This window comes from Chroicocephalus ridibundus, chromosome 5 (assembly GCF_963924245.1).
Source record: "Chroicocephalus ridibundus chromosome 5, bChrRid1.1, whole genome shotgun sequence".
NCBI classification, from domain to species: Eukaryota; Metazoa; Chordata; class Aves; order Charadriiformes; family Laridae; genus Chroicocephalus; species Chroicocephalus ridibundus.
In genome coordinates, this window is record NC_086288.1 from 75067422 (window position 1) to 75094494 (window position 27073).

The window sequence follows — 27073 nt, forward strand, 5'->3', positions numbered from 1 at the left end:
TATGCAGTTCTGAAGCGCTGAGATTTTTGTTGCAGTTACTTGCTACAAATAAGTTTTACGAGCCACAGGATGGGTAAATAAAGTATTTCCTGAAGCGTTTTAGTGGTTTTGTTTGCTGAAGAGGACACACATTAGATACAGCTAACAGTGCAGGTGTACCACCAGTACCTGAGAAAAAATGATGCTTCAATGTCTGCCCGCTTTTAAAGGGAGAAGAAACTTCTGGATATGATGATCTCGAAGCAGTGTAGAGCACACAGCGATGGAAGTCAGACACAAGGCAACGAGCTGTATGACATTAAAAAGCACTTTAAATTTTACAGCAATTTTCCTCTGGATTTATTCCGTTTCTAGAAAAAAAAAATTCCAATTTTATTTGTTTTTCCCTGAACGGGCTGTGTGCTTATGCTGCAAGATATTTGAACTACTCCAGTTACTTTGACACCTCCACATGAACAAGACGTAAGCAGTGCCAACACACTCCAGCTCAGGGATCCATTTCACTGTAAATTCAAAAACTAATCTAGACTAACGTAACACCAGTGGAAACAACTGTACGTCCAGCCATCCTACATACTGGGAGGAAACGGCGACAGGCTGCTGCAAAAGATCCTCAAGTCAGAATGAAAACCCAAGAGCGAGTTCCATCCTCTTCCTCCCAGCAGTGCTCCCATCCTAACTTCACCGAGATGCAGCACCGCAGACCGGCAGCCGGGACACGGTAACACAAGAATCCAGCTTGACCTGCGCTCCACGCTCCTGTAAAACTCTACATTTCAACAATCACTATCAGCATCTCAAGGATGCTCTACAGCCATACAAGGTAGTCAGTCTATGCTGTTATGAAAGGGAGCAAAGGATGAAATCCACAATAATGCTTATTAGAAGTGCAATCTACCCCCAAACTGGCACTGAATGGCGCTTACATAAGACTCATACATGTTCACATTCCTGCGTGGACCCTGAAATTCCTTTTTGGAATTGCTCCCCCCCTTATTTGTTGATACAGTCCCAAGTAGATTCTATTTCTCATTGCTTATGTGACCTTGGAAAAAAGCCACATGTCATTTTAATCCAATTAAAGCACTACAAGGAAAGATACTCATTCGGGCACTGCAAAAAACCAAACATGGCTCCTCCCAGCATGTATCAAAAAAAAAAAAAAAAGAACCTTTTACACTTGTGATATACATTGTCACTACCTCATCTACTGTTGCTGAGTTTTATGAACCTGAAATAATCACTAATAAGCTTCAATGCATTCCACTGTCTCTAAAACCACGGTATATCTATACATACTCGTGCTCTCCACTATAGAATATGACCTGGTTTTCAGATGCCCTACTTTTTTTGGTATATTCAGCTCTAGCTAACCACCGGTCAGCTTTCTGCGAACACACCGGCTTCCTACAAGACACAGGGACAGCAAAACAGAAGGGGGAGACCAGGTGAAAACCTCCCTCAGCTTTCAATGCTGTACCATCAGCCTGTACACGCTGCACACGGAGAAAACACACGGAAGTGCTGTATAGACCTTCTCTATTTAGTGAAGTGCTGCTTAACTGGAACACAGGGCAAGCCATCTATTTTACATGCTGTATTGAACAGAGGCATCCTGCAGGCAGGTTTTGCTTCCACATCCACTCAAACGATGTAAAAACCACGGGTTCTTATCACTGTAAAATTCCTGTGATACACACACTGACATTTATTTTTATTTTTCAAAATTATACAAATTTCAAAGCATTGGGAAGATTAAACATCATCTCCCCTCTCTTCTCTTTTAGGATTTTCCTCCCTGGAATATGTGCAATGTGGAAATTTCACACTGTCAGCAACATCAAGGATGTACGTATACGCACGAAGACTCCCCTACGCAGGAATTTTTAGCATCAAGGAGTTTTAATCCTAGCTTAAAGCCATGCAAGCAGGCTGCAAACAGAAGCCTGTATTGTATTTGAAGAGTCAGCCGGTATTATGTCCGTAACTGAATTTATCATCCAGGAGGGACTTGGAAACCGGATTTACTTTGCCAGGGATAAGTAATGACAAGGCGAATGGCTTAAGCTGCCGTGTGAAATGCCAGGACAGGAAGGAAAGCTGGCTGGTGGAACTGAACTCCAAAAAATAAAAGCAAAGAGGGTGGTGTTCAAGAGAGAAAGGAAATGCCTGAGAGGAAGAGCTTCTGCAAAACTAGTTTATGTAGCTGCTTGCTCCTCCCTGAGTAACATGCAAGAGAATTAGAAATAGTGCAGTGGAGAAAGACTTATGTAATATGCAGGCTGCCGTCGTTTTCTCTATGTCATGTAGCCTAGCCAAAATAAACAAACAAACACACAAACAAACAAACAACTGCCAGCCTCCGCCAAAATGACACATGCATGTCCTGGACCAAAGCTCTGCTTCCCATAACCTTGTTCCCATTCCACATACTGGCTTTATTTGCTTTACCTGCCACTGAAGATGAAAATCAGGTCAGGCACAGCTGAGAATTTTGTGGTGGTTTTGTTTGTTTGTTTCTTTGTTGTTTTGGGATTTTCAGGTTTTGGGGTTCTTTTTTTTTGGGGGGGTGGTGTGGTGTTTTTTTTAAACACACACTTGCCTTGAATATCTCAAACTTCGTACTTTTTAGGTTTGTATGGACATAAGTGAGCATAAAAGTTTGCTTGTCCTACTTGCAAATAAGACGTGTTTAACATGACGCACATGATAAGATACCTACAGGCAAGTATTCAAATATTTTTCAGCAGAAAGCCACACCGTGACAGCCCGTATTCATTCCACTTCCCTCCCCATTTGCCCCCTGCACACAATCAAGGTATAGAAAAGACATTGCCCCCAGCAGATAATCATTAAAATGATGAGATAAATATTTAATAGCACAGACTTCCCGATACTATTTTTGGACATGTGGGAGGAAAGAGCAAATCCCAATTTGCATTTCATAAACAGACTAACCATCTTCCAAACGAGCAGCTCGGCACGGGTGCACACATACACACAGAATATGAAACTCCTTTGCTCAAAAGTCAGACTTCTGTATGTAATTCAAAAAAACTTTCACGCCCAGTACGGTTTTTATTTGCTAAAAATAAGCTGCTGTTGAAGTAAACAAGGTATTCCCTCAATGCATGCTCTAATCGTCATATTAAAAAGCCCACAAACCTGTATGAAATATAACAGTGCTTTTCTTGTAGCCAGAAGGGAGACGAATGTTTCGGAGCAGCCCCTTTGCTGTCAGCCGTACACGCATGTTGGATAAGGAAAATTTCGGGGACCATAACATGTCTTCAGCGCAATTGGAAAGCAAACAAGCAAGAAAGAGCCTCCATGTACTGTCACATACTATGTTCTTAAGTCGCTATTGGCAGAAGTGAAGCAATTCTTGCAAAAGAAAACAGGCTTGAAGAAATAATCAAGTCTCCATTCCTTCACTCTTATTCCTTATGAACAGACAGGCAAAAAAAAAAAATTAAAAAAAAATCAGTAAAAGCAGATATCCACAGCGTAAATGCTGCTGGCAGCTTCTCCTCACCAGATGTTGTGGAAACAAAGCTTGTCCTCAGAATAAAACCGACTTAGTGACTCGGAAAACCAACAGCCTCTGAATTGCATCACAGTGTTGATGCTTAATCTGCTACGGGACTCCGCGGGACTGGGAGCTAGAAAAGGAGAGAAGGGAGGAGGAGGAGGATGAGGAGGGAGGAGGAAGAGGAGGAGGAAGTGGGTGGTCTCCCCAGCCGAATATATCATCCAGCAATGTCACAGACCATGTAATTGTTCTTGGAGACTGTTAGGGAGATTATTTGAGTATTTCTGGAGGCATGTTTCAGCTCCCCTCTCCAAGGATCCTTTCAGGGCGCTTTTTTTTTTTTTTTTTAAACAGTTTCTTTCAATTGACATGAATTTATCAGCTAACATCTTCTCCCAGAGTTTCTTTTGGCATTAAATATTACGTCAACATTTAAAGTCTTGACAAATCTGCAAACACGTCTGTTCTCTAAGAACAATTCAGTATCTGAGATCTGCTTTAAGGGAAATACTATTTATCTTGGCAGCTCGACACTGCAGATGCTTCCATTTATCAGAAGAGGAGCAAGGAGGGAGGCATCAATTTCATACTAAGCCAGATCTCTGCCAGCTGGGTTCTGAAGGCACCCAAGCATTATAGCAAACAAGCAGTGTTACGGGAGTTCCTTCAAAATAGATGCTGTCTCCATATTTAATTAGCTCTCTCAAAAAAAATATTTCTTCTTACTGTTTAATGAGCTCAAGTTTTCCCATATACCTTAGTCGCCTTCAGATGCCACTAGCAAAAATAAAATGAAAAATAAAGTTAGAAACTAGAAAATACAGACGACCGTAACTGTTTTACAGAGATTAGAAAGCGTCACATTTTTCACCTACGACCACGACTATAAATACATGCTGCCGAGGCACTGCAGGCTGGCACTGGCCACCTTTCTGTGTAAAGAGCAACATTTCACTACTTTGCCCACGTCAGCATCTGCCTTGCCAGGCAGCCACAGGAGCAGGGACACCCAGGGACCTCACAGCCAATGCAGGAGACAAGGCAGTAACAGCTCGTGCCTTCTTTTAGGGTGCTTGAAGAGCTGCCCCCCACAGCTTTTTTATATTTTTAGAGACAACAAAATCAGGTACATTTCCATTGATCCCACACTTCCGCCGTTTCACCCAACCACAGCTAATGCTCTCTAGCACCCATCCCTCTGACAGGTTTTCTAGTTCCAGAAACCATTAACCCAACTTGCTCTCAAGCGGGTATAACCCAAAGCAAACATAATGCCATTGACAGGTCGCATCCCAGCAATACCTTACCTGTCCTCTCCATACCACAAATCTATTATATTTCAGTGACACGTCTTACTTGCTCAAGACACGTAACATTTTAAATCCTCTACTGCTTATTTACCCCATCGGCTAGAACTAAAAATAGCATTTTGCCGCTTTACCCTGGGCTCCCGGTATCTCTAACGTCACACAGGCCAGTGCAGCGACAATAAAGCAGCTCATTGTAAGTAGAGCAAAAAGAGCCGCAGCCCCGCGTCGAGGCCGTCAGACCCATCAAACCAACCTCCCCAGCCTACTGATGGAGAATACTGCTGAATGTGTTATGGTTGTGTACCAAAAATATTTACTTCCCAGCACAGTGATTTACCACCAACTCTGAAGTACCAGAATACATCTTTGGTCCACACAAATCCATTCAAAATAAGTACAAAGAGAGCAAATTAGCTTTTTTTTTGGTTGGTTCCCAAGGCAGCCTCTGCAGACAGCAGGGCATGCATGTCATTACCACTATAAAATCCTCATCTATTCCTTCTAGTCTGAAGAGCTTTGTCACTAGCAATGTGCGTTCATCTATCTTTCCAACAGCCTGCAGATCCAGACCCTTTCCTAATCCAACACCACTGTCAAAGACATCGCCTCCTTTCTGCGCTGGAAGATTATTACGCTTGGAAACCACGCTGAGCAGAAAGCTAGAAGGCTTGTTACGGCACATTACAGTAGCCTTGCGTACTCAGCGTAGTTCATTAGCCCATTTCTTCAAATATTAGATCAGTATTGTCAAATCCTCTCTTAACGAAGGCATCTTGATATTTTGACCAGGCCTACAGCCAGTCTTCAAACACCACTCAACATCAGCCAAACCAGTTTCTACCCTTCTGCCAGAGCACCCACACGAATGCCCTGTTTCCCTCCTGTCCTCCTTGGCTCCCCAAGAGGGGAAATATATGTTCTCTCACCATCCCGATTTGATGCTCACAGAGATGGAAACAGTCCAATCAGATTAAAAAAAAACCGCCACAACACCACACAACAAAACCCCCACACCCAAAAACCAACCCACCGCCTTTCCCCATCCTTGCAATGGTGCCTGGGAGAACGGTGAAGAACTTCCCCCCCTCTACTCCACTCTCCTGAGACCCCACCTGGAGTAGTGCGTCCAATTCTGGAGCCCCTACTACAAGAAAGATATGGATGATGCTGGAACGTGTCCAGAGAAGGGCCATGAGGATGATCAGAGGGCTGGAGCACCTCTCCCATGAGGACAGACTGAGAGAGTTGGAGTTGTTCAGCCTGGAGAAAAGGCGGCTCCGAGGAGACCTTCTAGTGGCCTACCAGTACCTTAAGGGGGCCTACAAGAAAGCTGGTGAGGGACTTTTTAAGATGTCGGGTAATGGTAGGACTAGAGGGAATGGATTAAAACTAGAGATGGTCGGTTCAGACTGGATGTTAGGAAGAAGTTCTTCACCATGAGGGTGGTGAGACACTGGAACAGGTTGCCCAGAGAGGTGGTGGAAGCCCCGTCCCTGGAAGTTTTTAAGGCCAGGCTGGATGGGGCTCTGAGCGACCTGGTCTAGTGGGAGGTGTCCCTGCCCATGGCAGGGGGTTGGAACTAGATGATCTTTAAGGTCCCTTCCAACCCTAACAATTCTATGAGTCTATGATACTCATCATCCTGTAAAAGCAGAGAAGCTAAGTACCCCACTGAATCCCTAACTTCCTTCCTAAGAACAGGAGCTAAACCAAAGAATCTCCAGAGGGCAAGCGTGATGTAATGAACCACTCTGGAGACTGAGGAACGAATGAATCATCAGGCAAAATACAAGCAGATAAAAGCTCTATAGGGACATAAAAGCCCTTGTAGCAGGAGGCCAAAACTCCTCTCACAGAGATACACAAATAATATTTCCACTGCCTCCTCTTTCCCACCCTAGTCTGAGTGGAAATAGGCCATGAAGAAACAGATACATCGTAGTATCAATTTTTCAAGAAAACTTCTGATTTGAGGAAAGTGTCTTTTTGGTCTCTGGGGTTGGAGTCCTACAAATCCCACAAAGCTAAAAAAAAAAAATGTCTGCTTTATGCAGAAGTAGGACCTGACAACACTAATAAAAGCAAGAGAGCCATGTCAGTGCCATGTAGCACCCAGCACTCAGCTCTGACAGCAAGAGGACAGCCCATCCGTATACAAACAGCTCCTAGGAGACATGTAACTCATGGGGAGGTTCCTTCAACGTAGCGTTGCCAGAGCTCTGCATCACACCACGGTACACTCCGCCATGGTGGTGGCTATGTGTCCACCAGCGTTGCTCCCTTGGCTCAGAAAAAGAGCTCCTCCCGGTCTGGGTCTGTACCCCCTAAACCATCTAGTGCCCGGTGCTGGCAGGGTTCAAAGCCAGGACATAATCCATGGGATCCCAACACAGCGTGCCAGAACTTGCACTGTCTACATTTCATGCATAGCATGAGGATCACAGAGGTCTTTTTCTATCTTGACATTGGATAAGGGTGATGGAAAATAGCTCCAGAAAACAGCAGAATAAAATAGGAAGTGATATATAGCTCAGGCAGAGGACAAAAGGACCAACAGATTTTATTTACTAGCACCTTACTGCTGGCTTCCCTCCAACCCCAAGGGCAAAATTGGTGATCGACGTGGACAAAGGGGCTCTATCCTGTTATGACCATGTAATTCAGTCTGGGTTGGTAAATGCATCAACGCCTGATGACACGATCAAATTGATGGTGGGGCTAGACCTATTTTAACCCCAACAGATTTAGCATATTTGCCACTCCCTGGGAACATCAGCAACGTGACAAGAAAGGAGAAAAGGGCACTGGCAGCAGCAGGCTCTTCAGTTCAGCCTCACGAGGCCATGTCTGCAGTATCGTACCTGTTTCTGCTGTCTCCGTCCCTCTTTGCACATCCAGTAATCACTAAGAAAGCCATTGGAGTACAGTAAGTGTCTCATTGCAAGAAAGTTTAAATGAGAGGCTAGATCTTTAGATCTGAGGTCCACATAGAGGACAACTGGCTCCATGTCATAAGACAGCATGGGCAGTGCGGAGCAGATGGATTTCACTGGCATGCTTTACTTCAGGAAGGACTGAGAGGTGACCGCTTATGCAAAGAGAGATGAGAGAAGCGGGAGCCTACTAAGAGCCAAAGGGTCATCTGTGTCCTAGTTTTTATTTCTGGAAAGTGACTGCCCCCTTCCACTTCCTGGTGCCCACCTTGCCCTAGCCAATGCTCCAGCGTGGAAAACTAACCTTCCTGCAGGCAACAATGCCCGCTGCCATGCCAAATGAGGCTTCAAGACTCATTTTAGGCTCCAATCCTCACCTGGAGAAAAAAGCAAACCTCTTCCAGCCACAGAGCAGGACCTAAAATCCTAAATAATTTAGGTTTCTTCTAGTACGCAGAAGCTTTTAATCATTATAAATTCAGCAGGCTGTCAAACAGGACGTGATGCTGCAGCGGATTCCCAGGCAAACAGCTACAGGGGTCAGGCTGATCTGTGCCTCTCTCACGCAACAGGGGTGGCATTTACAGTGCCTGCACTCTTTCAGAATTGAGAATAGCCACAAAACACTGCAAGAATCATTTCGCTTTTAACTTCTGACTTAAGGGAGCGGCAAGTTATTTTCCATGTGCGGGATGTCCCTTCCAAAATGGCATTTTTGTTAAAACCGCCTCAGTCAGAATCCTACAGTGCTTTGAAAAAAAAAAAATAAAAATAACCGCCACTCTACAACAGCAAATAATGTCACAAACATTAGGACAACACGCCTTAAAATATGAAGCTCCAATGATCTAGCCAAATGTGTCAATAAAACCAACTACCTCTGTGCTAGGAACTTCTGCTGCTCAGGAGCAGGCCAGATGAATGCATGAGTCCTTGTGAGCTTGAGCCTCAAGGAACATAGGAAAAATTGAAGTTTTACTTAAGGCCACAGCTTACAGATCAATTAATTAATTATTTCTTCACACAATACAATAAATGCACTGTGCAACCGTTCTTCATCTATGGCCTCCCAATAACAATACTCTAGTGAAAAGCAACACTGCAAATAAGGACGATGTAGGCAAGTGTACGTCCTGAGACGTGCTGTGGTTTATCAGGAGATCACACAGCAAATTAAGGGCAACTCAAGAGGTGTGTTTCACTTATCTCTCTGTGGGCTTTGTATGTTCTTCATAGCCCCAGGGGTGCAGACAAAAACGCAGATGTACATTCAGTTTAGAAACTGTTTAACCATCTCTGACACAAGATCCATGAGTTTCATGTCTCTGGGACAGTGCCACGGTCTTTCAAGTATTATGTCAACTTATCTCCCTAACAGGGGTCAATGACAACAATATAGGCAGCTACTGTACCTGCTAAAAAATGTCTTAAGAAATATAGGGAAAGAAAGGACTTAAAGGAAGCTAGAAGGAACAAGTCAGAGGACTTCAAAATAACTTAAAAAAAAATATCATAAGAGGACATCAAGAGTCAGCTTTAGGATACCTCATACACCTTACCTCAAACTTAAGAAATCCAGTACGACAACCAAGTATTCAGTGTTTACTGCAAACACATAAAACAACGTGCACAATCTAAGGAACTCCAGAGAAGTTCTTAGATTCTAGTTCTTCCCAAGTCTGAGAACATCTGAAGAAATCCATACCCAGGTTTAACTGCAGAGGGAAGGGACAAGAAGACAGTAGAGAAAGCACCAAGTACAAGGATGCAATTCCAAGGAGGTGATAGAATGCAGCACTACACACAGCAACTCGGTTAGGAATAACAAAATGAAAATGGTTTTCTACTGGTACGTGACCCTGATGGTCAGTCAAAGCTCTACAGTCTCCTAACAAAATAAAAATTTATTGTCTTCCTAATTACTGAGAAAATTAGTGAGAATTTAGATGTTTTAAAATGAATTCAGATGGAATAGTAATGAAAGCACCATCTCTGGCTAATCCTAACAATGAGGTCTAGAATTTAAAGCCAGACTCCCATGCTAAAAGAGCCTTGAACTCCAGCTCCCAACACTGGGAAGGTTTCTTTAAGCATCCCTTTGAGCCGATACAATCTGTGGATTTCTATTTCATCTGTCCCCTCTACCCATGCAGAGGCTGGCCTCGTCAATATTTAGGCAAGCGTGAGGAAACCACAGCTTTGTGTTCTTCACTTGTGTGGCTTGTTATTGTGAAACATCAAAATAAATACCATGGAAGAGAACTACAGACATTCCTCCCAATGTCAGAATAAACACCACAGAAGTGAACTACAAACATTCCCTCTGTAGAAAGTCTGCATGCTTCTGTGGAGTATGGCTGTGCAGAGCTGGAGAGCAAGCTTCTCACAGAAGTTTGCAATTAAATAACAACAAACATCTCTGAAACATCTCATTTACAATCCAGAACACAGGTCCTTCCTTAAAAGCGTTAATAGAAGAAACAGACCTTGTAGTGTGAAAACCATTTGGGTTGTGCTACAAAAGGCCTTAATGAATGATGCTCTGGAAAACTGATAGGACCACATCAAATCCTCATTACTGGGGTTGTAATAATAATCCCAGCATTTTCAGTTGACCGATTTGAGAAATTCCTAACAGAATACCACTGTTTGAACAGATCTGGCCCAGGTGTTACTTGTGTGTTTCAAAATTCATTGTTTTTGTAAAGATACCTGTTGAAGGCACAGGGAGCAGTGCTGATTTTCAGCATGGAACAAGAGACAACCTTCTGAAAAAGTGTTAATTTTCAAAAGATCAAGTTTGGGAAGAACACTAGGAACATGCATGCAAATACACCAATATACTTACTTGACAGCTGAAGGGACCAATCTGGAAGATATTAAGACTGTGTTGTCATGTGTCTTCATTTTTCGCATCCTATTCTCTACTGTGACAAACATACTACCTCAGGAAAACATCACTTATTTAAAAAAAAAAAAACCAAAACGCTCAAAAGAGATGGCTTCAGCGTTTAGGGTGGCATTCTCTGAACATCAGCACCAGCCATTTCACTGTGAAGACTTCTGGCGCATAGTAGTTCTCACCCAAGGAATTAACTCCTTAGATCCAGCTGTTGTACTATGTTCAGTGACACGGAAAAGTCTGACTGAGAAAGTAACAGCTATTGGGTTTCAAAGATTATTTCAGGTTTACTGATATTCCCTTAGCTCTTCAAAATAAAAATCATCATATCTGAGGGCTCGGTGTTGGGACCATTTCTGTTTAACATCTTTATTGACGACCTTGATAAGGACATAGAGTGTATCATCAGCAAGTTTGCAGACGACACGAAGCTAAGCAGGAGTGTTGATCTGCATGAGGATAGGGAGGCTCTACAGAGAGACTTGGATAGATTGGACCGACGGGCCAATGCTAATGGAATGTGCTTCAACAAGGCCAAGTGCCGGGTCCTGCACTTGGGCCACAACAACCCCATGCGTCGCTACAGGCTTGGGGCAGTGTGGCTGGAGAGCTGCCTGGCAGAAAAGGACCTGGGGGTTCTAATTGACAAGCAGCTGAACATGAGCCAGCAGCGTGCCCAGGTGGCCAAGAGGGCCAATGGCATCCTGGCTTGTATTAGAAATAGTGTGACCAGCAGAAGGAGGGAGGTGATTGTCCCCCTGTACTCAGCACTGGTGAGGCCACCCCTTGAGTATTGTGTCCAGTTTTGGGCACCTCAATACGAGAGAGATATCAAGGTGCTGGAGCGAGTGCAGAGGAGGGCAACGAAGCTGGTGAAGGGCCTGCAGAATAAATCTTATGAGGAGCGATTGAAGGAGCTGGGACTGTTTAGTCTGAGGAAGAGGAGGCTGAGGGGAGACCTCATCACTCTCTACAACTACTTGAAAGGACATTGTAGAGAGGTTGGTGCTGGTCTCTTCTCACAGGTAATTAGCGATAGAACAAGAGGGAATGGGTTCAAGCTGCAGCAGGGTAGGTTTAGGCTGGACATTGGGAAAAAATTCTTCACAGAAAGAGTGGTCAGACACTGGAACAGGCTGCCCAGGGAGGTGGTGGAGTCACCATCCCTGGATGTGTTCAAGACTTGTTTAGACGTGGTGTTAAGGGATATGGTGTAAGGGAGAACTTTGTAGAGTGGAGATGATGGTTGGACTTGATGATCCCAAGGGTCTTTTCCAACCTAAATGATTCTATGCTTTCCTTAATGAACATATTAAATAAGAAACTCAAATTCATGCAGACTTAGATTAATTCTGCATTTATTTATATAGAGGTGGCATAACAAAAACCTGCTTTTGTAGTTGGTTCACATGTAATAGCTACACCACTTAAGCAGCTTTGCTACCTGTTTATAAGAACATTCTTTATTAGCCTGAAGGCATTCTGAGGCTACATCACATGAGACAATTAAGTCATTCAGATAGTCCTCATAGTTCATGTGGATGAAAAAACATCTAAAAAAAAAAGGGCTATAGCTCGCTTTATTTCAGGCATCAAAAGCTAGAAAGGCATAAAATAGTCCAGTGCACAGTACCAATAGCTACAAAGTATGTCTAAGCTTGATCTTTCTGTTCCTTTTCAAGAGATAAAGGAAAAAGATTAACTTACACTATTCAACTCCTAGAATTTCCCATCTGTAGAATATTAACTATCTTCATTAAACTCATAATAAATATAGTCTTAGTTCTTCTTCACCCCACAGACTTTACAAACTGTTCAAGTTTTTCTGCAAGATTCCCAGGCTTGCCTTTTGGAGAGAGGGGTAGAGACACACAAGCTGACTAACGCAACTTATTTATAAAAGCTGCAGCTCTTAACACAAGAGCCGGAGGATTCAGTCTCAACAGACCTATATTGAAATTCCTGATCGGAACTAGTCAGAGATGCTACTTCTGCAACACAGAAGACCTGGACCAAAATCCTCCCTGCTTTAACGCACACTTAAACACGGCTTTTTCTATGCCTGGAGTGCTTTAAGCACAGCACAGACTACTATCTGTTAAAAAGCAGAGTCTTCCTCCCTTTTTTTTGTTTGTTTTAAACTTCACTGCAGAAGATACGTAGTTTATTCCAGTGCAGAACAGAAAAAGAGCTTTAAAATGTTTAAGATATTTACCCATGAAACTGTTTCCTGTATGATTCTTAAGGGAATGTATTTCCCATGAGCTGCAGAGTACAGTATTAGAAGACAGTAAAAGAAAGGCAGAGTTGATTCAACAACAAAAGTTTTACTTATGGAAGATTTCCACATATTGCCATAGAAAGCTTTTTTAAAAATGGATACATGAAACTTAAAATCCCTGTTTAGGTAACACTGAAATGCAGTTTGTTCCAAAATTGCTACGTAGAGCTCTGCAACATGTATTCTCTATCAGAATTGTTGGGGGCTGTTGAGGGGTTTTGGTTCTTTCTTAGGAAACAGTTTAAGACCTCTGTGACTTTTTAACATGAATGAACATTCTTCTGAACTGAAGAAAATTTTACACTTAATCTTGCATCTGCAAAGTTGGCTACTCAAGAGAAACAAATAAGATCTGTCTATATTCTCTAATAACAATCCTAATAACATTTATGTTATACAGCATTAAAAGTCAATATTAAGATAAAACCCTCAAAAAAGAATACTCAAAGTGCTGAGACAGAAGCAGTTTGCTCTGTTTTCTGCATGTTGCTAGCACTGTGATCTATGCTAGAACTGCCACCATCTTTCCTGACTACATTTCCTGCCTTGTTTTTAACTCAGGAGAGTTGCCCAATCCTACCTGCTCTATGACCAGCCACATGAGCACTGATGTTCACATATGCATGAGGGTCTTTTCAAGTCCCCATGCAACAAGAACGCTGGTCGCACAGTTTCTTCTACAACTTGCAAAAAACTTCTGCAAACACCACTCCCCCAGAAGAACCCCCAAAGCCCTTTTGAGCAAATATGAAAGGAGAAACAGAGGTAATAAGCCACTTGATCAGATGTTCCTCATCAGCAGGGTAACTTGCCATACCATGCTGAAGAGTACTGATGGTCAACTGGATGAAAGAACTCACTGAAGACATAAGAATGTGGCGCTCATAATGATGTTCATCAGCTCTTAAAGTCTTCCCAATTTTTAAAGAAAGTTTATGCGTTTTCATATAGTATGATTACGGATTTTAAAACATTAATGATTTTTTTGCTGTTGTTAAAAAAGCACAGACACAGCTACATGTACATTAATCTCTCATTTTCCAGACGTTGAAAGTGCAAGTATTTTGAGGGTAACCTATTCTACCAGTGAATCTACAACATAAGAAACATTTCCCCTGATTTTTCAACAGTGATGACTGAGGACACAAAAGAAAGAGGCATTACCTGAACCTTAAAGTATGCCTTCATAAACTTGTTTGAACCAGAGCACTGTATTAGTAAAAGCATTCTATTCCAACTTAAGAGTTGGGGTGAGAAGCCAGCATCCGTCTTTAACAACCTGTTCCAAGAGACAGCTTCAGGGACTGTTACATTTATACCTTACTTCTCCCTTTCAGCCTGATCAGCACCACTATTCACTTTTGCAATAAGCCACCTGACTGAAGTTACTCCCTCCCCCAGCTTTATATTTTTCCCACAGCTGATTAGAACAAGCAGCCTTTTAACCTCTTTAAAAGGCTAAGACAACAGAACACCATCTTTCATGATGGAGCGTGTGCCGGTTTTGGATGAAGCGTCTTTGATTTTCATGGCTTCTATAGCTTTCAGTAACTGACTCCACTACGTATGCTCCATCACAGTATGAAGAGCGATGACATAAATCATACTGTTCTACTTAGTAATATGTTATGGGTATAGCCAGCAGTTGCCCTAGCTTTCCTGACAACAGGGTTGTGTCACAAGCGTGAGTGTAACTTGTCATCCATAATAAACCATATGACCCTTTCAAGGTCACTGAACCACAGGCTAAAGCTTTCCAATAAATATTTGCATGCTTTATTCCTGAAATGATAGCTTTACCTTTGGAATTGCCAAAAACGATATTTGCTTTTGCTTGGCCTACGTAGTACCGGGGATTATTGTATTGTAACCCATCCTTAACCTTCAGTCAATAACGGAGACACGAGGTTTGAATATCCACTGCATCTACCCCTTGCACTGCAATAGCCTGCGCAGGCACCAGAAGTAGGTCACTGTTTCTACAGGGAGGGCTGGAGAAACAGAGGAAAGAGCACTAACTTCACGCATTTTTAAAGGCGGTTTTGCACCCCATTCAAAATTCCATCTCACAAGAGGCAACATTTTTAGTCATATTTACATTAAGGCCTTACACAAAGTGCACAAGTACATTCTTAAAGGCAGCAAGTTAAGAAGGGTAATAAAACATATTATGCCCAAGAAGGTAATTTTGCCTAAGCAGTAAAGCCAGTGCTGAAGCAAGATGCCACAGAACTTGTAGAAATTACTTGAACCACTGGAATATCATCCATGAAAAAACACAGAATTCACAAAAAGGAGTCTTAGGAATGTTTTTAACAGGAAAAAGGAATGAACAACTGAAATACGCAAGTCTCTCCCGTGCTACAGGCATACTAACAATATGCTGTGTCTGGCTTGGCATCACTGCTGTAAATGAATGGAAAACTAATAAAAAGCACAAACAGAGATCATATCCTAGAAATGCTTGCTATTTTTTTCCATCCTTGAAGTAATGCTAAAAGCAACATTAACAACTCGGCCAGACAATTAATGCATTAATACGGCAATCAATTTATTACCAGAGTCCTGCCTCAAGAACCTAGTCCCGAGACTTCAGACAGAGCACATGGGCAAGAAACAGAAGTGGGGTTGGAACTCCTCACCAAACAAGGCTAAAAACTGTAGAGCTAACTACGGCACTGAAATAAAAGAACAGAAGCTTTAGCTAGCTAAAAATCACCAGAACAAAGCTTCACTATAGTATCAAGGCCACTGAAGAAAAAAAATAAAACAGCAGGCTCCATTCTACATGGTACCAGCTGGCATTATTTCAGTTCATTTCAAAAAAGATCATTTGTCTTTTCTTAAAATGTAAGACATTGTACTGCAGAAGATCCAAGCAGCCACACAATATTTTTATTCTGTTGTAAGAACTATCTGCAACTGTGAAGATGGAAAAAGAAATTACCGCATCAGAAAGCTTTGCATGCATAAATGGAAAATTATACTAATGCTCTGGATAAGTTAGAAGTGTATTAACTTGAAACTCTAACATATCATCCAATTTTGGAAGCTGACTCGATACAGAAAACAGTTCAGGTACAAACCCTGAAATACAGCTATTCAACTGAAAGCTATTCAGGTGAAAATGCAATGCTAAAGAGCGTTTGCTGAAGAATCGCTAAATATTACAGTCAATTTGGAGTTTGTAGTTGTGTTTTTACAGCATTGAATATAATACTTCAAGGCTATGTGGCTACATTCTTTATTAGGTTGGAAAAGATGAATCACAAGAAAAGTTATATTAAGCCAGTAAAAAGGGGAGGGAGCACTAATTACTGTTCTGCCCGGAAAATACAGAGAAAGTGCCATGCTAAATTTACGGGAAAATAAAGTTATATTTTAAGGCCATCATAAGCAAGTGGAAGAGGAATTTAATTTTCTGTTTCCAGTCCAGAAATGGACTTCATTACTTATTATGAGTTTCCTTAACCAAGCTAATCAAGACATTATGTTGCTAGCGGTATCATCCTCTATGCTCCTATATAGAAGGACGACATATGAGGTCATGAAACCCAGTGTCAGGCTATACCTAAACTAACAGTGGTGCAGTATCAATAGAAGCAACAAACAATCAGAAGAAGAACTTTGTGTAAAGTGTTATGCTTGCTGTATGACAGAAGCCCTGACTCTTAACAGGAGATAACGAGCAAGGTGCGTGGTCACAATTAATACGCAGACATTTGACAACCAAGATAGCAAAAGGCAAAAGCAGTAGACTCACATTATGACTATAATAAATGAAAAACACACTGCCACAGTACCAGAGCTACAGGTCAGAACCAATTGACCCAGTAATCCCAGACTCAAATTTATAACATCTGCTTGGCTGCAGCACCTCTTTCAGAAAGACATCTGCTATTCACTCAGGGGACACAGGGCTTTCCAGTGATCTTCAGTGTCTTTTCAAAAGGGGCTTTTCAATGAGTAATTAATTACAAGCAGCTTTTAATTCAGCAAATACACACTGGTGCTGGGGAAACTAATTTAGACTGCCAGCTCTCTTGAAAAGACCTGGAAATTGCTGCAAGTAGAAACATCCTCTGAAGACTTTTCTGTCTGCTGGCAGATAGAAACTGGCACCAGGTGTCCCGACTGGCATAAACACTAAAAACAAACCCAATATGAAATCCTTAAAACACTGCCAGAATTTGGAATGCCATCTGCCACTTAATCAGCTGTCATTCCTCCCCTTGCCATACAAGCAGCCATACACATCAACACGCTCAGATAATTTCAACTCCTTATTCAAGTGACACAGAGACACCTGACACCAAAAGGGTACCTACCACCAACCTTCCAGAAAAACCTGTTATTCTGCATGAGTCTTCTACTTTTTTTTTTAAAGCCACAACACATGAACTTTGATCATTACTTACCTCACTGTAACTAAATAGCAAAAACTACATCCAAGTTTCATTACTTTTTTTTTTTTTTTGTTACAGTTAAAACCTCCTTTGGCTTCACTGGAAACAGAGAGTGACAGATAGCACAGACTGCATTCTAAAAGCTGGGGAGCCAGAAGACAGTAAGTAGGAAAAAACCCAAGACTTTTCTCCATATCCCTTGAAACTGGAATCAGTGATGGTTTATGGAATTATCCATTGCAAAACTGTACTTACAAGAAAAGAACCACTGTACCAATATAACGTATAACTTAAGTTGCACCACAGAAAATGTAAAAATGCATTCAGAAAACTCACCAGAACCCAAAGAAAATAGCCTTTGGTGTCCATTTCTTCCAGGAATACCTATGATGTTCAGAAAAGAAAAAGAAAAGAAGAATTACACTTCAAGCCAGTAAGGGGCAGTGGGGGTGCCTTTTTACTGATTCTTTCTACGTAAGCTCCTCAGATTTCACAACTTCAGTTTGTGTCTTGCGATGGCACATTCAACAGCAAGATTCTGCATTAAAAGGTTAAACTATTTGGAAAGTTCATGATGAATTCCCAATAAGCCAAACATTTTTTTCCCCCCATTACAATTATCATACTTCATTTTAAGCAAGGTAGCTCTGTTTCATTTTACTTGTTCATAGAAGACCACAGATAATAGAAAACCACTTGTTTAGACTGGCATCATAGCAACTTTTTTCCACCTATACGCTCCAGTTATTTTATTGGTAAAAAAGAGGTACAAATTAAAAGCACCCTCAAATATGTTACCAATGAAGTCAGATATAAATGAAAGCACTGAGAAGGCTTATCTACCCTTACAGTATTTTATTTTTTTTGTTTTTAGAATCTTGTGAAAACTGACCCAAGAACCTCATTATTTTGAGATATATTAATTAAATGAAAGCACTCTTTTGGACTGCTAGGTGTAAGTGCAAATGTCACGTGCAGAAATTTATAAGAGGTCTGTTGACAGCGTTCTTCAGGCTTCACATATAGCGTGTGACCCAATAGCAGGTATTTCAATAGGAAACAATCTGCTTTGTACCGTTACTGTGCTTGTTTCCTTCACCTCAGCTGTGCAAATGGAAATTTGCACCTAAAGTGAAAAATTTGTCTTACACAGCATTCATATCTATTCTATTGATTCACTCTGTTAAAAATGACTGATTTCAATTGAAAGTTAAAGATAAAACAAGCATCTGATACAGAAACGTGAAGTGGAGTAAGTATTATCCTCAACAGCGAAAGCTGATCAGCACACTCTCACAAGAACCTTGCTTAAATTAAACACAAACTTGAGAAATCTAGTCTGAGTTGTGTCTTGCAAGCGTACCATCTTATAAGCAGGTGACAGAACAGCATTTCACAGACATTATCAAGAATTATGAGTCCTCATGGAATGCAAGTTTCAAGCAGATAGTGGACAATGAATGCCCTGATTTTTCCCCCCCAGATAAAACAAATACATAAGGAACGCTTTGCAGAGCCAGTCTCCAATACTGTGAACTACAAGGAAAAGGAGCAGACTGACCATCTCAACTACTCTGAAGTCATAGAGCACAGCTGCTCTTTCTCAAGACGGAGACATTCAAGGATATAAGTGAAAAATTGACTTTACCCAAGAGCTGATTACCTCTAGCCTCGCTGACTTTTCTTGCCGAGTGCAGCGGCCCACATGATTTCGGTACGCACTGGTTCAGTGAAGCAGACCTGGCCTTGGCTCCTAGAAGCAGAAGCTTAGATCAGTTTCTAAAGTACAACTATGGCAGCAATTAAACACATGCCTAACATTACCTATCTACAGTTAAGTATAAGACACACAAATCTACTCAAATAAAACACAAAAAGAGATACTTAGAGAATTTAAGCAACATTTAAAATTAATTTTGCTTTACCAGAACTTTCTTTGGAAGAAATAAAAAGATAGTTTTAATAAAGCTTCTAAGCAGAAGAAAGTGTTACTAAAGATCAATAGTAAAACGTTACTAAAGGGCTAAACGTTACTTTAGCCCTAAGATCGAATTATTTAAGTCTCAAAATAGCGGCAAACACAGCTATGGAAACATTGGCTGAAAGGGACCTCCGGAGACCAGCTATCCAGGCTCCCACTCAGAGCAGGGCCACCACACCAAGACGAGATCAGCTGACAGTGCTTCTGTCTAGCCAAGCCGCATCGCAAACCTCCAGGAAGGGAGGCTCTATGGCCCTGCTGGGCAATGCTCCATCTCCCACTCCACAATTTGCAGTCATTTCCCATTGCCACATCATCTGAGAAGACTTTAGCACCATCACCTTTGTAACTGCCTTTCCCAAGTTATTGCAGACTGTTACAGTACCTCCCCTTACTCTCCTTTTTGCCTGACTCCACAAGCTCAACTCCCTCAGCCTCTCCTCACCGGCCATGTGCTCAGAGACTCTAACCACCTTCCCAAGTCTCCAGTTGGCCTTTCCAGTTTCTAAACAACCTTCTGAACTGGGAGAGGCCCAAAACACAACAGAGTAGTCCAAATAACACTGAGCCGAGAGGGTAATACCAGCTTCTTCTGGCCATACAGATCCCACAGAGACCAAAGCTTCTAGTGCCCAGGTCACTGAAGATGTTGAGCAATGCATAGCTGTCGCATGTGTTGGATCCCAACAGAAAGCATCAGCTTGTCAGACAGACATATAATTTGTGTGTTTCAAAACGATTTACAGTTTGTGGCAAATTCTCTTTCTTTTTGCTGCTTACCATTTTAAAACGTGTCATTATAGCGTGACACTTGGCAGGCATCTCTTCTATTTATTCTCAATTATGTCAGATACCAGCTTAAAACTTACTTAGGCCTAAAGCAGGAGCATAGTATTTAGTTAGGTTTATCCAATTACAACAACCAGTTCACCACAAAGATGGTCAGAAGCAAGCTGATTACAACTAGGATTTAGGAGAGAGACACAGCAAGCTTATTTATCTGCTCCCATTATGTCTTTAATTGTAGCCAGAGAATGAGTTGTCAACTGCTGTTTGCGGCTTGAGTGGAGAAGCCACTGTTGGTCGATCCGGGGTCCTGGCTCAAATAGGAAGAACCACCAGAATAGTGCTTAATACAGAGCCAGAAAGTACATTTAAATTAATGTTTCCTTTAGCACCAGATGATGAAGCATAACTGCCTTATCTCCATTAAAAATTAGAGCAAACCATTGCTTCCACTTCAGCCAGTAAGAAAAATATCAAGAAAAAGCAGCATGAAGAGCTAAGCTGTTTCTGGGACTCTTCACTTGGAAAGATGGGACAGTGTCATTCATCTACAAAAGAAGTTACTTCATCTAGTAATATCTTATTAAAAAAAATATCCCCATCCCCCAAGGTCCTTTCTGTCCTGAAAGGGGTGAATATAATGCAAAGTCTGCATGAAGGTGAGGACGACAACCAGGATAAATTCAGGTTAGATCTACCCTGCAGATCACCAGCAGCCGCAGAGTCTGTGCCTGAGCTTTGTGACAGAAAAGAACTCTTGTTAAAACAAGATAAACCCCACACAATCACACCTGCCACGTAGCAAAGTGGATTTAATCCCTGTGTCACGCAAACCTTTGACATCTCAGAGCACAGACCTCTTCCTCATTTGCCTGAAGTACCCCAGTCAATTATGACAATACAAAGGATATTTTAGCCTGCCTATGAAATCTTACAAAACTCGAAGCACCCCGATGTTATTTTACCTCCTCACACTATTTTCCAAGACCACTGTTTAATAAACATCGCTTCACAAGGCAGGTAAGGTTCCATAATGGTAGCAATTAGAGTTTACTCTACCTACAAACAAACCCATATACCTTTTGGAGTTGGCTTCAACGAGTGTAATCTAGGTCTCGGCGCTGCTTTCAAAGGGACAGATCCCGGAGTACCATTCTGGCAGGCTGGTTTTGAAGGCCATTCTCCATTCTTGATGATGACTGTGGCTGCAACACAGAACAACCAAGAATTTGCTCTAGGCAGTATCTAGTTTGGGGAAAATTAAATCCTAAAACAAGCCTGTTTTACCCGAGGCTAAGTCAGGAGAAGCACAAGGAGGAATAAAAATATTATGACCACCTCTGATATCTTCAGTACAGGCTGATGAACTGTAACAGATTAGCCTATGACTGTTACAAAAACTTCTCAGAACTAGACATACAGCTTTGAACTATACTAAAGAAGGGGGCATATATAAAACTATATTGATCAAGATACATGACTAGAAGTCTGATCTTGCATTTCAGTTTAAGCCAAGAAAAAGCATCATCAGTACACAAAGACATTCTGGCCACAGAATTGGCTGTTAAAAAAATAAAAAACAAATAAAACTCAGACAAAGTCCTCATGCAACACCTTCCCCTCTTCTCTCTTACTGGAGCTGAGCGTGCTGTTTCAATGATGTGGTGCACGTACCACCTCTGCACCCCTTCCATCCTTCTTGTGGGACACTAAAAACGTGTGAGCCCAACTGCATTCACCAGCTCCCAAACAAGTTTTAAGAAAGGTTCCTGTAGTCTCTGTTCATAACAGCAACCTCCTCGGTGACAGCAGACCTCAGAAGACCCCCTCCATCCCCAAAGAGAGAGATGAAGTCATACAGCAAAATACTCCCTGCGAAAAGGGGTAACAGACTCAAATTGGGAAAGGCAGGACAACAAGCAATCATACCCCACGTCAAAATCAGGCTTCCAACTAACAGGGCAGTTGCTACAGAAGACACTTTGTTCCATTTCAAAGGAACTTTAGAGGTTTGGGCTTATTGTCACAATAGAAATTTTTCCTTGAAAAAAAAACAAAACTGAAATTTGGGGAAAGCATTGTTTTATTTTTCTGGGGAAAAAAAAAAAAGAAAATACTGCTACAGTAAGTATAGATTGAGTAGACTTTGGTTCAGGTACTAAAAAGTTATGTACTCTGACACATTAAAGAATAAGAAATTGACATTGCATTTACCAGAGACAACCAAAGACACTGGAATAGTTCGTCACACTGTTGCTTTTTTCTCTAGTCATTTAAAGAAAAAAAAAAAGGGGGGGGGAGGGTGTGTCATATATCAGGTTTGCCTCAGATTACCTCTAAAAAAAAAAAATAATCAGCCTCGTTAAAGTGCTAATGTGAACTACATATCTAATATTGTTCACAGAAAGATGAACATATAGTCTTGAGATTATTTTAGTGTCTTCAAATGCATAAGCCATAAATTAACTGCTTAAAAAAAAAAAGATGCTTTTTGGCCCCTAATCAATACATTTTCAACAACAGAAAGAGGGACTGCTTTCTCTTTTAGAAACATATGTAACTGAAGTAGTCTTTTTTTTTTTTAAGTAAAGTTGGAGCCTCTCTAAAGGCACAAAAGCTGAGTATCTGCAAAAAAAAAAAAAAAAAAATCTATACATGAGGAACAATTTGCCTAACACATCAATAACACAATTATGCTGCAGGAATCTGACCCTGATCAGCATCAGATGATTCAAACCAATTTGGTTTAGTACAGCAAGAGGCCTGAAGCAGTCCTTAACTTTTTCCATAAATCACTAAAGTAAGGATTTTTGCTCAGAGTTCACTGCACACAGCTAACAACTGCCCACAAACTGCTGAGCTACTTGCTTCTAAGTCAGAAGTGTGCCATGGAAGAAATATTTTGCGTAAGTGAGAGCATTTCTGGTGTGGGACTCATCAGGGCACTGTCTCTTCATATTAGAAGATCTGGAGTCAGGTAATCAGACCACATGCAGAAAAAAATAAAAGGCAAAATTTGCAAAATTTGGTCAAGATATGATTCAAAGATGGTTATTCACACAATTAGGAGCAGGTACTGCAATCTTGATGAAAGACAGACAGGTATGAAGTGATCTCACCCCAGCTGAGATTTAAAGGGTTTAAAAACTCAACTCATTAAAAGAATTTTAGTGAAGTATTGACCGTAGGGAAAGGCAGCTCCAAGTCAATTGCTCGGATCAGCTTTTTCACTTCTGAAACACTGTTTCCATCGTATGCAATTATTCTAATGCAATTCCAATTTGGATTCTTGCTTTTTAACCTCAGAGTTTAAACATTTCAGTATGGTTCAAATGATACATTTTCAGTTCAGCAGTGAAATTGAGAAGATTTCTCTGCTGTTAAAAATACAATTTTTCAATGCTCAAACTGACAGCTTGCATGCAAAATACGCTTTTAACAACAACTCCTCAAATGTCAGTATTTCCACACTGCTCAAATAGTAAGTCTTTTTAGAGAAAAGAATCATAAAACTCAAGTGCTCATTAGACAAAAAAACCCAAACTCTCTAATGCTGCCACAGGAAATTACCAATCCAAGGATATCCCATAACAAAGGGCTGAGCTGACACAGCAGGAGAAACGCTCTGTTTTGTAATTATTTTTTTTTCTCCGCTAACACAAGGCAAACTCCTTAAGCAAAACAAGCCAAGTGACTTCATCAATTCAATACTGTTGACAGGATCACAATAGTTTGTCCTAAATTTCATAACATTCACAGACTAAGCCTCCCTTCCTGATCTCTGTGCATCCCATCAATCTAAAAAACATTTTAGGTTTACAAGTATGGATTTTTTTTCCTAACCTTATTGTACAGTAGACGAAATGAAATAATTAAAAACATTAACAACACCGTACTTAAAACATTAAGGTACAACGTCAAGTCATTAGTTCTTTTCAATTTGATATAAAGTCACAAAAACCGCACTATACTAGTATGTGAATCATATCTAACCTAATTTCATTATACTCACAAAACCTGACCATCAGACTTAAATCATTCTCATCAAGTGTAACAGTTTAACTAAAGAAAAATCATCTCATGGAAAATCAGCAAGTCAAAACATTGCATACGTTTACCAACCTCCACAAAAATACATGCTTTAAAAAAAAAAAAAAAGAAAGAAATAAAAAGGAATACAACCTACTTCTTTTCCCAGTAAACGTGGCTAACAAAGGAATAATACAAAAGCTGTAAGATCCCACTACCAGCAGTGTCAGTAAGGTAATATCATAGTGGCTTCCTGAGTCAGTCGGTGGTGTTAGTGTAGAATTGATGAAAATAACAGGAGAAAAATTAGTTTCTGTGCAACTGCGGAGTCCTCCGGGTATAGTCATTTAAAAAGGATCAAAGTAAGCTGAAAGCCAAAGAGACTGCAGTCATGTTCAACCTCTCATATTGCTCCCTGCTTGCTCTTCATGAATCGGAGTGGAAAAAATTGTAAGCTTCAAGGCAGTGGACAAAACAGATTAAACCAGCTAGCAAATCAGGCTAAATAAGGAGTCATCTGTTTGAATACTTAATCTGAATACCGTTCTTTGTTACGAAGCGATGACCCCTTCCCTTTGTTACAGGAGGGAGTAAAATGAAGAGAGGACAAAGCTGCTTAGGAATGCCAGATACATCCTAAACCTGAACAGCAAAAGTCAACATGGCTGTCACGGTAACAGAACCGACCCGACTACACAGGAACAGGCACTGCGTATTTTATTGCACGTACTCGTTCTTTTGAGGAATATATTAGGTCTTAGGTTTTTTTAATGAAGGCACTACAGGGAAGAAAAAAGGGCAAGAGAAAATTGAGTTATATACATATGCATGTATATGCGCATACATAAACTACAAACGTATGTTAAATCACAGTTCTCTCTTTCAGTCCATTGAAGACAGCTTTAAATGACATCTGGCACAAAGGAAAGGCCTTTGCCCGGTATCCAAGATATAACAAACGACGCGATGGTAACAGAATATTTGAATACGTGTAGCTGGGAATACTGATATATCTGACAGTCAGTTGTGTGTTTCTTCCTTCAGGTTTTTGCCCCTAGAACTCCTACACCTGCTGGTACAGACCCTTTGTAGAGCTTCAAGTCAAAGCTAGTTCTGTTATTTTTCTCCCTAATTTTAATCAAGATGGATTTGGTTCAGATCACACACCAATGCTTACAGTTACCTTAGAAATCACCACAGAAGTCTACCCATGCAAAGTTTTATATTCTAAAAGCAGTTTCACATACCTGCTTTTGATCTCATCTACACGTTTTGTCTTAAAATTCTGAAAACAGATATAATCTAGTTCAAAAAGAGCTGTTTGTATCAAAAATCTGTAATGTGCCATTCCAAGTATTACAACATGTAATCCCTTCACATCCTTCAGACATTTCTTATTACGCTATAAGTAAACATAAGGAAACTTCTGCTCAAGAAGAGCCGCTGTTTTTGTGATGTTTCGGGATGGAAGAGGAGCTTTACTGAAACCTCTACTCATCAAACCACAATCCAAGGCTTAAAGCTCCTTCAGGTGACATGTCTCAAGAAGGAAAGTTGTAAGTTAAGAGCCCCAGAGACCTAGCACTAATAATAAGTTGCACAATGAGAATTAACACAGGCCTTTGTCAGGCAGCACTCCCTTCAAGGGGATTTTTTTCTTCAACAAGCAGCTGATGCCGGCTGTCAGTTAAAACCCGTATACTGACGGATACTTACTGCTGAAAAGACTTTGCTCGCTCTGAGTGCTGCTGACCGACGAGATGCTAGGTGTTCTCTGAAGACCTTTGACAGGCACTTTGGATTTGGTGAGCGATTTACCGGAGCTAGCCCAGGAGACTGGAGAATTTTTCACGGAGGCTTGCTTCTCTCTTGGCAAAGAACCTGTACCTGTCAATTGAGGGGGGAAAGGAAGGGAGAGAAAAGAATAAAGGAGTTGGAAATAAACAATTGCTGCTTCTATGTATATGCCTACAAGTAAAAAGATTCACACATTAAAAATACATGTAAAAGGTTTAATCTACCTCACATCGACATGGTAAAAAATGTTATTGTAAATGCAGAAAGACAGTTCCAAGGATTTACAGGATCCCGTTTTACCTGCATGTTGACCTCAGGAACAAGTCAAGAGCATTACAGACAGGCCTTCAAGGCAGACACGCACAAAAAAAGAAATGAAATCTTTCTTGCAGTCTCCTACCTCTATGTATTATGGTTCACTGTACTGGCAATCCCATAAAAATTATAACCTCCATCTCAAAGACAATCCAAGAAAGATTATTTTGTTTGTTCCCACCTCCAAAACAGATTCCCACCCCCCCATCTGCGCTCTAAAAGAGCACATCCCATCAAGGACTAACACAGCCTGAGAGTATCAAGTGGTGTGCTCACATAATGTACTGAAAACTGACTAGTTCTGCAGAACTAGTTAAACAGCACTCCCTGAAACCAAGTTCTTAGTGGCCAACTGATGCAGACATATTTTTGCATTAATTGCTGTTTTCATTTGAGCTTGTTGAATACAAATGCCCAATAGCTGAGTTAATCAAATAGGAAGAGTGTCTACATAGGGGACAGGTGTGCCATCTTCAGACAGGAGCTTACCCTTGTACTACTAACAAAGCAACAACATTTTCTGCAAGAAAATTTGAGGTTAGTGACATTAAGCTTTTAGTTTGTTTCTGAAAAGCGTGCACCCAGTTAACACTACAATGGCACAAAAGAAGTTGTGTACACACAGACCTGTCTTGTCACCACTGTCAACTTGGGTTGACTCCTGTCAGCTCTGATCTCAAGCTCTTTAAACTATGCAATAACTACAGAAAAGAGGTTTTCTACTTTGTACAAAAACAAGAAGAGATATGGAAGATAGGCTTAATTTTTTTTTTCAAAAATATTTTGTTATTATAACAAAAG

At 41.0% G+C, this 27073-nt stretch overlaps 1 protein-coding gene across 5 annotated transcripts in view; it reads right to left on the reverse strand.

Annotated features, from left to right (window-relative positions):
* Positions 1–27073, reverse strand: part of MTUS1 (microtubule associated scaffold protein 1) — a 126824-nt gene that overhangs the window by 51015 nt on the left and 48736 nt on the right. For 3 of the 5 annotated variants that reach the window (XM_063335414.1, XM_063335416.1, XM_063335415.1), the window contains 4 exons: positions 25877–26047; positions 21211–21336; positions 19028–19117; positions 17701–17748 (listed from right to left, as the gene is read on the reverse strand). In XM_063335414.1, the coding sequence (XP_063191484.1) occupies positions 17701–17748; positions 19028–19117; positions 21211–21336; positions 25877–26047 (435 nt within the window). Of the gene's footprint in view, positions 1–168; positions 289–3165; positions 3672–17700; positions 17749–19027; positions 19118–21210; positions 21337–25876; positions 26048–27073 lie in introns of those variants that run through there. The other 2 variants (XM_063335418.1, XM_063335419.1) reach the window with 2 other exon arrangements.